Below are 14,222 nucleotides of genomic sequence, written 5' to 3' on the forward strand. Positions count from 1 at the left end.
CTGAATACTACGTTTGTCTGAGAATCAGCTGCCCATCGATGAGGTGGTAACCCAAGAGGCTTCCTTAATTGGAGGTGATAAGTCTGGGTCTTCTTTCTCTGAGGGAACACGTTCAGGGTTACCTCCGTGAAGGCACATGGGGCACTAGGCCAGGCTGAGATCAGTACGTCTCCATCTGGAAGCTGCTATTTCAAGCAGCAGCTTCCGCGGAAGGCTAACAAGGTAGCAGCGGGTAGGGTGCCTGGTCTGCACGGTGAGGGGCTTCCTCAGAGGGCAGGGTGGGAACATCACCAACCTGGAGAATTGTAGAACTTCAAATGCTAAAAGGATCCTCGGCACCATAGTCAACATCCCCACACCCTAAATTGCCAGTGAAGACACGAGGCCTCAGAGAAGTTGGGGGGGCTTGTTTGTTCTCACACGGCCAGGACCAGAGCCCAGGCTCCTGACCCCACGCTGGCCCCCTGATGCCCTGTGGGCCTCTGGGGGTACCCTTTCCTCTTGGCCAAAAATAACCTTGCTGTCTGCCTGAACGCTCTTGTGCCATCAAAACAAACGTGATAATCCCCCCCTTTGACAGCATTTCACCAACCAAAGGGAGGAATTCGAGGGGACCAGGGAGAGCATTCTGGTGTGGCTCACGGAGATGGACCTGCAGCTGACCAACGTGGAGCACTTCTCGGAGAGCGACGCCGACGACAAGATGCGCCAGCTGAACGTAAGGCCTGCTTCATCGGCCCCTCTCAGAACAGTGCACCTTGGCGAGGGAGAGCTGGCCAAGGACAAACATCCCCTGATACCCTGAGAGCAGATTCCAGCCGTGTGAAAGCAGCCAGGCTGCACCCACCTGTGTCCGGGGTGGTCATGGCCGAGGATGCTATTCCTTACAGTCAAGGGGCCATTGGAACAAGACTCGTTACTGTCATTTATAATCGCCCGTGGGGAGAACGCTCTTGAGGTTCCAAACAGAACTTCGTAAGATGCTCTTTCCCCAGCTCTCGAGTCTGAGTGCAACATGTGGGGGGCGGGAGGGGTAACAGGAGGAGAATCTATATCAAGAGTGGGGCCAAGAACAGATCTCGTCCGCTCTCCCACATATCTGTATTTCACTATGATTCCCTCCCTGGCTTTTAAAAGCAGTTGAAAAATAGAAATGTGCCTTCCCTAATATAATGGCACCCATGAGATGATTATTGTGTCAGCAGAAGCAAATGCCCGTGGGTGGTTTATTATGGGGAATTTTCTGTTTCCACCAAGCGTCAGTAAGACAAGTTTTCTCCCTCACACCCAATAGCAGTCAATGTCTATCCCTGCCAAACTTTTAGAATTATTGTAATTGGAAAATTCCAGTCCCTGCCCAGAAGGGAGAGGGGAAAAAAAAAATCACGTAAGTCATTTTAGATGATTCAGTCTTGTCGCCTTGTTAAAAATCCACAAAGCTAGAGTACTGGTGCAGGAGCAAGGCCGCGGTAACCCTGGGATGCCTTTTCTACGGCCTGGTTCAAAGCAGCAGACGCTGGATCCTCGCGAAAACGTCCCTTCTCTGAAATCCTTCCTTTCTCCTCTTCGGAATAGGGTTTCCAGCAGGAAATTACACTGAACACCAACAAGATCGATCAGCTCATTGTTTTCGGGGAGCAGCTGATCCAGAAGAGCGAGCCGCTGGACGCCGTGCTGATCGAGGACGAGCTGGAGGAGCTGCACCGGTACTGCCAGGAAGTCTTCGGCCGCGTCTCCCGCTTCCACCGCAGGCTCACCTCCCACGCCCCGGTAAGGGGAGCGCCGCGCTCGGGCGGCCCCGGGCGACTCACACTTGACCTTGGACCGAAGTTTTAAAGAGCTGGGAAATCTGTGCAGTGGTCAACTGTGATGTGTTTTATGGTAAAAGGGGGGGGGACCCATTTTATTGCGGCTGTTATTACTGTGGAGTGACACTTCCTTGGAGGCTCCCATTGTCCAGTGGAAGGGGCGGCACTGGGGAAAGTTCTCGCTCCTCCGACCTTTCCCATGTGTTCCTCGGTACGGGGCTTGCCCGACAGGTCCGCATCCCGAGGATGCGGTGACACTTGTTCTGGTTTTGCTTACAGTGGTAACTTGGGAATGGGTTGGCCTGTTCCTCTTAGTGTCTGGAAATTTTTAATATCTGTGCCTTTCTGGTGCTTTGTCCTCACCACTGAAGTGACAAAAGCATCCGTTCTTCCAAAGCAACTGTGAAGTTGCCCTCAACAGAGGGACCTTTTGGGAAGTCCAGGTAGGGTTCAGGCCATTACTCAGTGTTCATTGCCTTCGTGCGCCAGAAGCTTTCACGATGACCATATTGACCGACACGACTGGTCGCTTTTTTCTTCTTTGTGTCCCCAACTGGCTAACTTGATACTTCTTTCTTCATCGGACCTGGCCTTTAAAATTACAGTACAATTCCCTCATTTCTAAACATAGCAGTTTATAGTCCCTTTTTTTAGGCCAAAGCATTACAACATAGGGAGAATAAGGTTCTAAATCCTGACCGATAAGATTGAGGATAAGAATGGCCTTTAAATTTTTTTTTTTTTAATTTTTTGATTGTTGGAGTAAACCGGCCATTAACCACCAATGAAACTTTGACCACCATTTCTTATTTTCTAGCTAAAGTTGTTTGACTTAGATCACCGAATTTCAGATTTTTCCTAGGAAAAATACAGATTCTAGGCCCCACACTAGAAGAGTCTAAATTAGAAGAACCACAGATGGGCCCCGGGAACCTGAAGCTTTCTGAAAGCTGCCACAGAAATGCCGATGGTGGTCATTCTCAGGCGCTGCTAGACAGGCCCTCGGCGTTCCTCGCACCCGCGGCAGCCTGTAATCTGGCTCATTCTGAAAACCGGACATCCCTCTTTAGGGCTTGGAAGAAGAAAAAGAGGCCTCGGAGAATGAAACGGACATGGAGGACCCCAGAGAGATCCGGGCCGACTCCTGGCGTAAAAGGAGAGCGAGCGAGGAGCCCTCGTCTCCTCAGTCCCTTTGTCATCTGGTGCCCCCGGCGCCGGGGCCCGAGCGGTCTGGCTGCGAGACCCCTGTCAGCGTGGACTCCATCCCTCTGGAGTGGGATCACACGGGGGACGTGGGGGGCTCGTCCTCCCATGAAGATGACGAGGAAGGCCCGTACTACAGCGCACTGTCAGGTAACGGCCCGGGTCTCCGGAGCCCTTGACGTTGACCCGCTTGGTTACGTTTTTAGCACCTTAGCGACACGGCCAACTCTGGATGGCCCAGAGTCCAGCTCATGGCCGACTCAGCCCTCTGTGGCTTCTTGTGTTCCTGCCCACTTTGACTGACCTGAGAGTGGCTCACTCCTGTCACAGGCGGAATGAAAGGGAAAAAGAAATGAAATTCACCTTGGGACATGAAGGCTATGTCCTGGTGGCTCTGGCTGTCTGGGAGGCTCATCAGGGAACGTTTCCGTTGAGGTTCTCAGAGTATCGGTAGATCGTCTCCATGCTTTCCGTGGACTCCCCCACTCCCACCGCTGCTTCAGACAGTCAAGAGTTGGCTGGAAAAAAAATCTTTTGGTTTTTTAAAGCTTTTTAATAAAATAGATAAAGGGTAGTTACTTTTCTTCTCCCAGCTGACAATTTTTCTACTGTTTTAATACTTGGGCATTCATGTACAGACGCCTGCAGTGAGGACAATGACATTATTCTTTTTCAGATGTAGAAATCCCTGAAAATCCTGAGGCATATCTTAAAATGACCACAAAAACTTTGAAAGCGTCTTCTGGTAGGCCCCTGCCCGTGCATGTGTCTCAACATGGCAGCGTCCTGTGGCGCACACTGCATCCTAAACCTCGCTCCCATGTCATGTCTGACCTCTGCCTTCTGTGGACACCATGCGCCTCGGTCCTTGTGTCATGGTGTATTTGCACTGCCGTACTCACACATACCTGCGTGCTCCTGACAAACCCCGCCCACACAAGAGCGGTCCCCACGCCATCTCTCTCCTCCCCCGCCAGGCCTGTGCAGAAGGGGATTTTTCAGGCTGCCTTTTAAAGTTTTTATTTTCCCCCCATCTAAGTGAAGTTCTTTGGCATAGGCCAAGCTTTCTTCATGGTGGCTCGGTTTGGAACTACTTCCTTCCTGGCTTACGGTGTTTCCTGGGAAGAGGATGGGCGGGGGGGTGAGGGTAAAGATACTGTTGCATTTGCCACAGGAGAAGAAACCTTCCTTTCCTTGACTTGCAGCTCTAACCTTTGTTCCCTGCCCCATCCCCCTGTGCAGTGGTGGGGTCGAGCCGCGAGCGGCCCTTTGGTCCCCAGGTCCATCCTGATGTGCACTCTCCCCCACATCTGAGAGGCCTTCAGTCCTCTTGGCCCCCGGCCCCGGCCTTGCTGCCCATGACCCCACCACTAGATGCCCCAGCTCCAGAACACCACTCATCCTGCAAAAAACCATACGTGCGTTGTACTCCATTGTGAACCCATCTAGTGAAGGCACAATGCTGCTCAGTTGCATGACTCTCATTTCATTCCCTTCCGGGACATACTGACATTTTGCAAACATGCATGCTTTGCAAGGAAAGCTGCAGAACTCATATTATACTATAACCTGATGCCATGTTACCCATGACCTTTTTTGTGTAACTAAATATGAATCCTTTGGTTGGTTGGCGAGAACGGACTGTCATTTGCTATGTTTTGTTTCAGGTAAATCCCTTCCTGAAGACCACTCGTGGCATGTTCCTGACAGCCCTTCCTGCCCCAAGCATCGCTACAAACAAATGGGAGGTGATAGGAATGTACAGACCATCCCCTCAGATGCCAGCACCCCTTATAAGCCAGCCTATGTAAGTCTTGAGTGCACTGAGAATATCACCCAAGTGCATGAGTAAGAATTGAAATTTTTCAGAGAGAGGGAGGGATATTGGTGTATGCTGCGCATGCTCGCTTTTCAAGCATATTTTGAGCTGGTTTTCCCAGGGTGATGGTGTCTCTGCTGAGCTGTCTATACGTCATTGGAACCCTGGCAAGACAGACTGGAGTTACAGACTGGTTTCTGGCCAAGAACAGTCTTTGTGCACATTGACATGATGGGGCGGTGATTATTACTGTTGAGCCAGTCGTCCACGCAAGGAGCGGGGAAGCAAAGCGCCGCCTTTCCCGAGCTGCTCCTGTGCTCCCAGACTGTGTTCTAGTTACCTTTCAACTACACAGCCTGTTCAAAACACACTGACTTCATATTCAGGAAGATTTGGCCGTGTGCTAGTGTAGACATAGGTTTGATTCCTAACCCTACTGGTAAACTGCCCTGGGACCGGAGCACTTTGCCTTGCCTCTGGAAGCCTTCCTCACCTGAGGATAAATCTGCTTTACGTGGTTGTTGTTAGGATTGATTTGTACGGAGGTATAAAGAAGGCCCTGACAAGTGGTCACTGTTACTGTTATTACCACTGCTACCGTATGTGGTTTGTTGTTATTGTTTATAACCGTGACTGTTGTTCTTCACTATGTTTTCCTCCGGCAACATGAGTCCTTGGCATGCTCTGGCAACACAGCTGCCGGGGGCAGCCAGCCTGGGATTTAATGTTGGCTCCGGGTCATCCCTAGTAGAGAGAATTAGTGACAAGCAAGTTGGAATTAAAATGTCTGTGTGTGCTTTTAATAATCATCTTTTAGAGAAACCAGAGCAGTGCGAGCATCACTGGATTAGTCCTCAAAGTGCCCTCTGTGTCTAAGAGTGAATATTGCTAGATAATTGGAGAAGATTCTGCCTGGACACAGTCAGACTCAAGTCATTTGACAGCGGGCTGCCATGCTCAGTTCAGCCACTCCTCCTCGTGCTTAGCAAGCAGTTGTCAGTCCTAATCTGTCCCTGTGGGATGAGGAACAAGACCTGACAGTCTGGGGGAGAGGGACCCCAGCACCTCACCTTTGCTTTGTATCCAGGGCCTGGTTTGGCCTCTCCCAGTGAATAAGCTTGTGTTCCTCACCTGGCCGTTTGCAGAAGTCCCACCCTTTTTGTGTGTGTGTCTGAAACCAGGCTTGTCACCAGAAATCTGAAGAGGGTTGGTTTTTTTTTTTTTTTTTTTTGCATACCACACAAGTAGGTCGTATGGACACAGACCAAAGAAAGCATGGTTTTTCTAAAAAGGATACATTTATTTTTGGAAAGGCCTGAGGTAACAATAGCCCAGCAAAGTCTGCGCTAACAGAAGCGTCAGTACGTGCAGTGAAAGATAAATGCTTGGTAATGAATGGCCCCCGGAGGCAGATTTGGCCTCTGTGTTTCTGATTCCTGGCGGTAATCTGCCAGCCAGCTCTGCAGAGTGACCAGGAGGGAGGACTGAATTTTGCAGAACACCGTGCAGGTGAGCACACAGGAAAAACCTGGCAGACCAACAGTGGTTTTTAACTTTTTTTGCACGGTTCATTTGAGGAGTGTTAGGAAGCCCCCAATTAGGCCCTTTTATTTCCAACCCTGACGTCTCACCTGCTTCCCCACCATCTTGGCCTTGACCAGGCCTTTATTTCTGTCGTCAGCTCTGCTTGCTTATAAATGCACCCCATACAGGGAAGAACGTCCGTGTGAACAGCAGGTTACCCTTTGAAGGAAAGAGGTCCCATATCTTCCTTTCGTGCCTGTTCCTATGAACTGAGATACTCTTCACACAGACTTTGAAATTTTACAAATGGTAATGTAAAAACTCGTTCATTCTAGGTAAAGCTGCTGTTACCCCCGGGCACTGATGGTGGCAAAGGAGGCTCCAGAGTCTCGAACGGCAGCTCACGGCAGGAAGACGAAGGCCTGGCCGCTCTCAGCGGGCAGCAGTCAGGTACGGTTAAGTTAGGCAGTTGTCAGGACAGGTGAAGTCCATATTTTGGGTTAGCCAAGCATTTACTTTAAGTCACTGCTCAACAGAACATTAAGAATTGAACAGTTAAGGGCGCCTGGGTGGCCCAGTCAGGTAAGTGTCCGACTCTTGGTTTCAGCTCAGGTCATGATCTCCAGGTTGTGAGATCGAGCCCTGTGTGGGGCTCTGTGTTGGGTGTGGAGCCTGCTTCATATTCTCTCTCTCCCTCTGCCCCTCCCCCACCTTAAAAAAAAAACCAACGTGGATAATAATCCGCCCAAAGAGCTGAAGTTAGCCTATAGCAGCCACTGTTATCTTAGAACCAGCTGATTCGTGGGGCACTCGTGGGGCACCTGGCTGGCTCAGCTGGTAAAGCATGCAACTCTTGATCTTGGGGTTGTAAGTTCGAGCCCCACGTTGGGTGTACAGATTACTTTTTTTTATTTAAAAAAAATTTTTAAGGCAAAAACAGAATCAGCTGACTCGTATTTATGAACAAATTCCTAAGCTGTTTACTTTAAAAACTGTTCTTTAAATATTGGCAGAATGAGCCTTATAGGATGAAGTGCATGTTTTAACGACGTCACCTGGATGTAGAGATCAGACAGGAAGATGACCAAAGGGTTAGTTGTCAGGTGTCTCCTCATGAGACAGGTTCAATAATTAGAAAAGTAATGACTCAAGCCAGAAATCAAGTAGCATTGACTTGATCGTTCGTGGACCATTAGAGAAAGTGCCCTACAAACAGCACAAACTAAAACGTTGAACTTGGGCCCGTGGTGCATGTTGGCAACACTGCTGGGTCTCCTGCCCCGCTGCCCACCTCATTCCAGCCTTTGTGGGCGGGTCCTGGCACAGGCCTTGAACCAGAGTGCAGGAAGCAGGCTATTCCCCACTCCAGGGGAAGCGAGGACCCCTAACCCCGAGCTGGTTTGGTGTGTCCCCTACGGGTTTCCTCACCCTGACCCTGGACTAGTCGGAAGCAGAGAAGTCTCTGGGCGCTACTGCAGCTTTTCGTGGGCGACCTTTTATTCCAGGTGCCTTTGACAGATGGGAGCTGATGCAAGCCCAAGAACTTCACAATCAGCTCAGAATAAACCAAAGCTTGCAACAGCTGAACTCTGAGATCACCGACATCACCACTTGGCTGAAAGAAATGGAAGCAGAGCTAGAAATGTTGAAGACGGCAGAGCCTCCCTCTGATATCCGGGAAATGGAGCTCCGCGTGAAGCGACTCAAGGTGAGGGCAGGCATGGAGGGGAGAGGGATTCAGAGCGTGCATGTGGACATGGGCTCCGCAGGACCAGCACATCCCATCTGCCAGCGGTGCGGGTGGCAGGCTGCAGACAGGCATGGTAGCATGACTTCTGTCACTGGCCAGGACATGGAGGTAGATTTCGGTTTTCAGAAGAGCATCTGCACATGATCCCAAAGCCCTGAGCAGCGCTGGGCAGGTGTGGCTCAGATCCCTGTGCTGGAAAGATCTGACCTCAAAGACCCCGCTAGACTCTTACGGAGGTGCTAGCGGCCACTGCCAGGCAGCTTAAAAACACCCTCCCAACTGTGCTGTGCAGGCTGATGGGGGAGCGCCGAGGACGGGGAGGAGCGCCTGCTCACCTACTGATGAATTCTGTGGCCTGATGTGGTTGCTCTGTTAAACAGTCTGTCACCTGCATGGTCAGCCATTGCCCCATCAGAACTAGCCGGGGAGCAGGGGAGAGGGGCTGCTTGAGCCCCGCACTTTGGGGGTACCCTGAGCATGAGCCTGAGCTCCTGAGACGACCCAGGGCAGTGGTTTGGGGTATCCAGGTAGTCTTCATATTGGGACTGTTCTTTTCCTTTGTGCATTACTGTATCTGGGATTACTGTTCATCCAAGGAGTAACACTTCTGTGATATCTAGGGGCCCATGCAGGAGAACTATGTGTACTTTATCTGGAAGACTTTTCAGTCTGGTCCAGAAATAAGCCAACCAAGGCTCAGGGGGGTCTATTCATGGCTCTGGTTGAGTCGGCCGGCCAGGAGACGGGCCTCTGCTCCCAGACTGGCCAGCCAAGGTCACTGACCTTGTAAGGCAGCTCCTCACCTGATGCCGCCCAGCCAGTAACAAGCAAGGTCACCCTTGTTTCTGTGGCCACAGCTCAGAGAAGTGTTTGGCAGATCCGTTCCCCGCTGAGGTTCAAATGAACCCCACATCACTATTTTCAGAATGCCTCACCCAGTCTTTTTCCTCTGCGGTAGGAAATCTTAAAAGCCTTTGACACCTACAAGGCTTTAGTGGTCTCTGTCAACATGAGCAGCAAGGACTTTCTGCAGACCGAGAGCGCGGAGTCCAGCGAGCTCCAGGGTAGAGTCGGCCAGCTGGGGCTGCGCTGGGACACGGCCCAGGGCGCGGTGGAGAGCTGGCGAGAGGGCTTACGGCAGTCCCTCCTACAGTGCCAGGTACGCCGGCTCCCGGGGCCCACGTGGGGGGGGAGAAGCCAGTATTTTTATCGTTGGGCTGCTTTGGCACAAATATGGCTTATGTGACGGAAATGTGCTTTCCCATTTGTTTCCAAGAGTCCCAGCTGCTGTCCAGAGACCTGCTGCTTGCCCTGTGTCTCCTGTCCTGTTGCCCTAGCCCACTCCTAGCATAAGGGTTCGAGCGAGCATTCCAGTAGATCGGAAATGCCACCCCACGTTGCCCCGTCTCTGTCCTTCTGCCCGGAGGACCTTGTAGCAGAGTGATTGAGACCTGGCCTGGAGCAAGGATGGTTTAACCCAACTCTAGAGCTTCAGTAGCTGTGTGACTTTGGGCAAATCACTGTGCCTGCTAGACCTCTGTTTCCTCATCTGAAAAGTGGGAATAATTCTAGTCTTTACCTCATGAGCTGCTTTTTAGGACTAAATTCATAGAATCTCAGCCCAGCACTTGACACAGGGTAAATGCTCATCCCGTGTTAGCTCTGACCCCATCTTCGGAACACAAGCCCACCAGCAAGTCCCCATGCAGCCCTGTCCCTGGGCCACAGCCTGCCCTTGGGGGGTGGGGGGTTCTCCCTTGGCCTCTGAATCCAGATTTGTTGAGTAATTTTTGTGGTCTTGTGTGGTCTTTCTATGTAATAGCTGGGGGCGGGGGATTCTGAAGACCTGCCTTTCTGCTAGCACTTTTCCACTTGACAGAATTCATCATGCCTCCCAGGACTGTGCCAGCTGTATCCTCTTTCCTGCTTTCTCTTTTCCTTGTTTTGGGCCCCTGGCATTTCATTTAAATCTGGCCCTTTTATTCACTGGACAAAGACAAGAACAACAAATACTATGAAGGCCTAACCCAGCAAGCTACTTCTCAGCACACCTTCCCTTACAGAAAAGGCAATCCTCTGATGTGTGTGTGTGTGTTTTTAAAGGACTTCCACGAGTTGAGTCAAGATCTGTTACTGTGGTTGGCGAGTGCTGAGAGCCGGAGGCAGAAGGCTCGGGTCACGGACCCAGACGCAGACCCCCAGGTCCTCCTGGAATGCCGGGAAGAACTGATGGTAAGTTTCTTCCTAAGGGGTTCTGCACTGCCCCTGGCCTCTGTCAGGTGCATACTCAGCCTCACCTAGTGTCCTGGGAACGTTGCCCGTGTGGCGTTCTCACGGTCCGGTTGGTGTCTACTGAGCATCCCTTTGTAGTTCTGAAGCACGAGGACTTGCAGGGAGGAAGAGCCATGCCGAAAGCAGGAAGTCAGTATCAGGAACTAGGAACCTGAGTGGTTAGCAATATCCGAGACATTTAAAGCCATTCGATTAAAAGTATTTTCTTCTTTGGGACTAGGACTCATTTGGGGGGAAATAGGCTCAATTACTCCACAGACACAATGAACTGTAGGAGTTTTCTAAATCCACTACAGAAAAGTCTTATTTCTTGGAGGGTAGTTGTGTTTTCATATTTGTATTTCACTAACCAGGTGACATTCTTACCCATAAATCTGTATGTGGTTCAATTATAAGTAAGTTTAAAGTACTGGTCATTATTTAAAAACCATTCTTATACTAAAGAGCAGTGCTCCCCAGCTAAGATCTGAGAGTGGGGCTTTACAGGCTCTCTGCAGTGAAGGAAATGTTCCGTAGCTGTGCTGCCCGGTATGATGGCTACGGGCCACAGGTTAGCGATGAATCTTCCCCTCACTTCCCTCTAACTCCTCCACCCAGTTGTCTTCAGAACGAGAAGGAATGGAAAACGGGCAGGGTGTAACCTAAATGATGCCGGGCTTGAGGACACACACAGGCATATAGAAGCAGAAAGTTCTGGAGTCATTTATCCCCAAGGTTTCCTGGCACTAAGAAAGCCACCTCTGACCCCGCGAAGCAACTATTTCACACACTTTTTTATTTTTAGCAACTGGAAAGGGAACTTGTGGAACGTCAACCTCAAGTAAACACCTTACAAGAGATTTCAGACAGCCTTCTTATTAAGGGGCATGGAGAAGACTATATTGAGGCTGAAGAGAAAGTGCATGTTATTGAGAAGAAGCTCAGACAGCTACTCGAGCAAGTGTCCCAAGACTTAGTGTCCTTGCAGGGACGCCAGGTGAGTCCGCCTGTGGCTTCTAAGTCGAAAGATGTCTTAGGAACAGGAAGGCAGTATGGCAGCCTTGCTCTAGGGGCGGGGAGGCTGTAGACACGTGGTCAGAGCGGAGTCTAAAGTCCTGCCCCTTCCTAGCTGTACGGCCTTAAAAAGTTACACAAGCTCTTTAATGCTGTTCTGTCATTTGCGAGGGGAAGACGGCACGATGGCGCCTACAAGTTCATAGGGCGGCCTGTGAAAAACCAGCCAGTCCCTCTATCGTTTCTGACTTGCCTTCATGCTGCTCAGACTTGAGTCCTGCTCACTGTCTTCTGACCACTCTCTTTTTTCTCCTTTCTTCTCTTTGAAATGTGACCCAACTCCACAAACCCAAACCACACCCCCAGCAGACTTAGGGCAGCCCCGCCCCCGCTCCGTTCTGGAGTTGCAGGTCGGCTCCAGCAGGCTGATGGCCATGTGATTACACCCGCACATCTGAAGCTCACGGCCCACTGATCCTGTCCCTTCCGCTAAACTCAGTCTTCCCAACGTGTGCTACTGGTGTTTAATGCCAGTGGTTGGCCTTGCCTTGCCTGCCACGTTCCTTTTTGTCTGGAAAAGTCCCTGTTACAGTGGGGAGTGAGAATAGAAAAGCTCCTCTTCCAGAAAGATTTGAGCTGGGGGAAGGGGTGCATGGAACACTGAAGAATCTGCACGAAGCATGTTTTTGTGCTCTTGAGACTCTTCAGACCCTTTTGTTTCCCTGAACTGAACCCTTGGGGTGTGGATTTCAGAACCCAGACCCATCTCTGCCCAGCTTGGACGAAGTAGACGCCGGAGAGCAGCCGCCAGCCGCATCCGTGCCAACTCCCCAAGCAAAGGTGAGAGCCCCTTGCTGCCCTGAGAACTGTGCTGATTTTTCGGAGTTAGCCCGGTGACCGAAACTGGAGCCTCCCAAGGCCCCATCCCCCATTTCGCAACAGCACAGATCTGCTTCCACCTGATAGTCAGCGGAGAGGCGGACTCTAAAGATTTAAAAAAAGTGAAATACACCTTTAACGACCCAACAGAAAGGCTATCTTCTCAGTTGCTCTTCCCTGGAACTGGAGAAGGTTGTGAAAAAGGGAGCCCTTACAGGATCATTGAAGGGGCTCCCCGATCTCTCCATTAACATCTGAGCACCAGTGGGAACGTGAAACTCCTGTTAGTTTAACAAACCCAGGATTTCCTGCCTTGTGGAGTATAATCTCACATGCATTACTCTGGTCTCAAAAGCTTGGCGGAAGATGACCTAAGGAAGGTGTATAATTTGAGAAGGAAGGCTGTTTTATCCTGGCCCGGACTCATAGTCTTCCATTACTAACTGGATTCTTCTTAACCCAACAGTTCGAAGCAGAGAGAATGACAACAGACAAGCACAAGACAGACAGCAGGTAAGGGGGCCCTGCAGTCACCGCAGTGAGTGCCCAGTTGCACACATGCTCCTCAGCAGTCTTACCTGTCCCGTGCTCCAGGTCTCTGTACAAAACCCACTTTACTTGTCTGGAAAGGGCTGGGCTGCTCTTCCAGGACTGAACCTCTGTCATGGGCCCCACTTTAATCTCGGGTCCTGGAGGTCTTACTTGACACAAGCAGGGGGTCAGGTAACTCGAGGGGGGGTTGCCCCCGGCACCTCGTGCTCAGCTCTCCGCCCCGTCTGTTGGCAGGGTGCCCGGCCCCGGCAGCTCCCGGCCCCGCCGCTCCTTCGTGTCCCGGGTTATCAGGGCCGCGCTGCCCCTGCAGCTGCTTCTTCTGCTGCTGCTGCTCCTGGCCTGCCTGCTGCCCTCCTCCGAAGAGGACTACAGCTGCACTCAGGCCAACAACTTTGCCAGGTCCTTCTACCCCATGCTGAGGTACACCAACGGGCCCCCCCCCACCTAGAGGCCCCGCCCGGCCTGCAGCACCGCACCACCAGCCCGTTCACGCGGGTGCCTGACTCGTGGCCTCAGGTGGGTGAGTGACCCTTAGCATTGGCCTGGCCCAGGGACCTGCTGCAGACACCGGGCTCGGCCAGAGAGGGCACTCTCTCTCTCGGGATGCAGGGCAGCTTTCCAACGCTGTTCCTCCCTCGGGGCAGGGAGCCTGGGTGGCAGTTAGTTGCCCCAGGCAGTTTGACAAAGCTAGTTGATTGGTCTCGGGGTCTCTGGAAACTGCAGTTTCCTGAAGAGCCGAGCGCTTCGTGAATTCTGATTTATTTGTAAAACACTATTCAAACGTAGCTAATATGCTCAGTGAACAGCAGTGTTCATCACATGTTCCAGAAACAAGCAGATTCCATCTTAGAAATGGTTCAGAAACTCATATGCACCCTTAGCTGATTGATTGAAACAATCATATTTAAAATGTTTAGAATTAATTTTACTCCAATCAGCTAGCAATCGAGCTGCAGGTTATAAACCAGAATGTCCCGTTCTGTACTAAAGGTCTGCTCTTTTATATTGCTTTAAATTTTTAAAGAAATTATATTGCATGGATGTGGTTATTTGTGCATATTTTTTAACAATGCCGAATCTGTATGAATAATGTAAACTTCGATTTTTTTAAAGAAAAAATCAGATTTTAGCTTGAGCTTTTGACTAATGTACAGTAAATGCCAAACTACTTGATAGGGATGTTTTTGTAAGTTAATTTTATAAGACTTTTCACCTTTAAAGTGATGCTTCAGGGTTTGTTTAGCTGTTTGGCCACGGGGGGGTTGTTACAGAAACTTGAAGCTATTTGTGGTATGTACAACGCAAATGTTTCTCATTAAAACAAAAATACCCATACTTTTGTTGTATTGGATTACATTACAAATTAAATGTTATACATAATCTTCCATAGAACAGAAATTAT

At 50.6% G+C, this 14,222-nt stretch overlaps 1 protein-coding gene across 5 annotated transcripts in view; it reads left to right on the top strand.

The window, feature by feature from the left end:
- Positions 1–14,155, top strand: part of SYNE2 (spectrin repeat containing nuclear envelope protein 2) — a 307,352-nt gene extending 293,197 nt beyond the window's left edge. For 4 of the 5 annotated variants that reach the window (XM_045810585.2, XM_045810586.2, XM_045810587.2 and 1 more), the window contains 13 exons: positions 581–718; positions 1,576–1,770; positions 2,879–3,161; positions 3,688–3,756; positions 4,679–4,818; positions 6,690–6,804; positions 7,860–8,062; positions 9,063–9,263; positions 10,208–10,336; positions 11,181–11,372; positions 12,143–12,229; positions 12,735–12,781; positions 13,055–14,155. In XM_045810585.2, the coding sequence (XP_045666541.2) occupies positions 581–718; positions 1,576–1,770; positions 2,879–3,161; positions 3,688–3,756; positions 4,679–4,818; positions 6,690–6,804; positions 7,860–8,062; positions 9,063–9,263; positions 10,208–10,336; positions 11,181–11,372; positions 12,143–12,229; positions 12,735–12,781; positions 13,055–13,268 (2,013 nt within the window). In that variant the 3' untranslated portion in view covers positions 13,269–14,155. The remainder of the gene's footprint in view (positions 1–580; positions 719–1,575; positions 1,771–2,878; positions 3,162–3,687; positions 3,757–4,678; positions 4,819–6,689; positions 6,805–7,859; positions 8,063–9,062; positions 9,264–10,207; positions 10,337–11,180; positions 11,373–12,142; positions 12,230–12,734; positions 12,782–13,054) is intronic. The other variant, XM_045810589.2, reaches the window with a different exon arrangement.
- Positions 14,156–14,222: the final 67 nt, after the last annotated feature.

Source organism: Ursus americanus, chromosome 26 (genome assembly GCF_024610735.1).
Source record: "Ursus americanus isolate L20-20 chromosome 26, mUrsAme1.1.p, whole genome shotgun sequence".
In the NCBI taxonomy this organism is placed as follows: Eukaryota; Metazoa; Chordata; class Mammalia; order Carnivora; family Ursidae; genus Ursus; species Ursus americanus.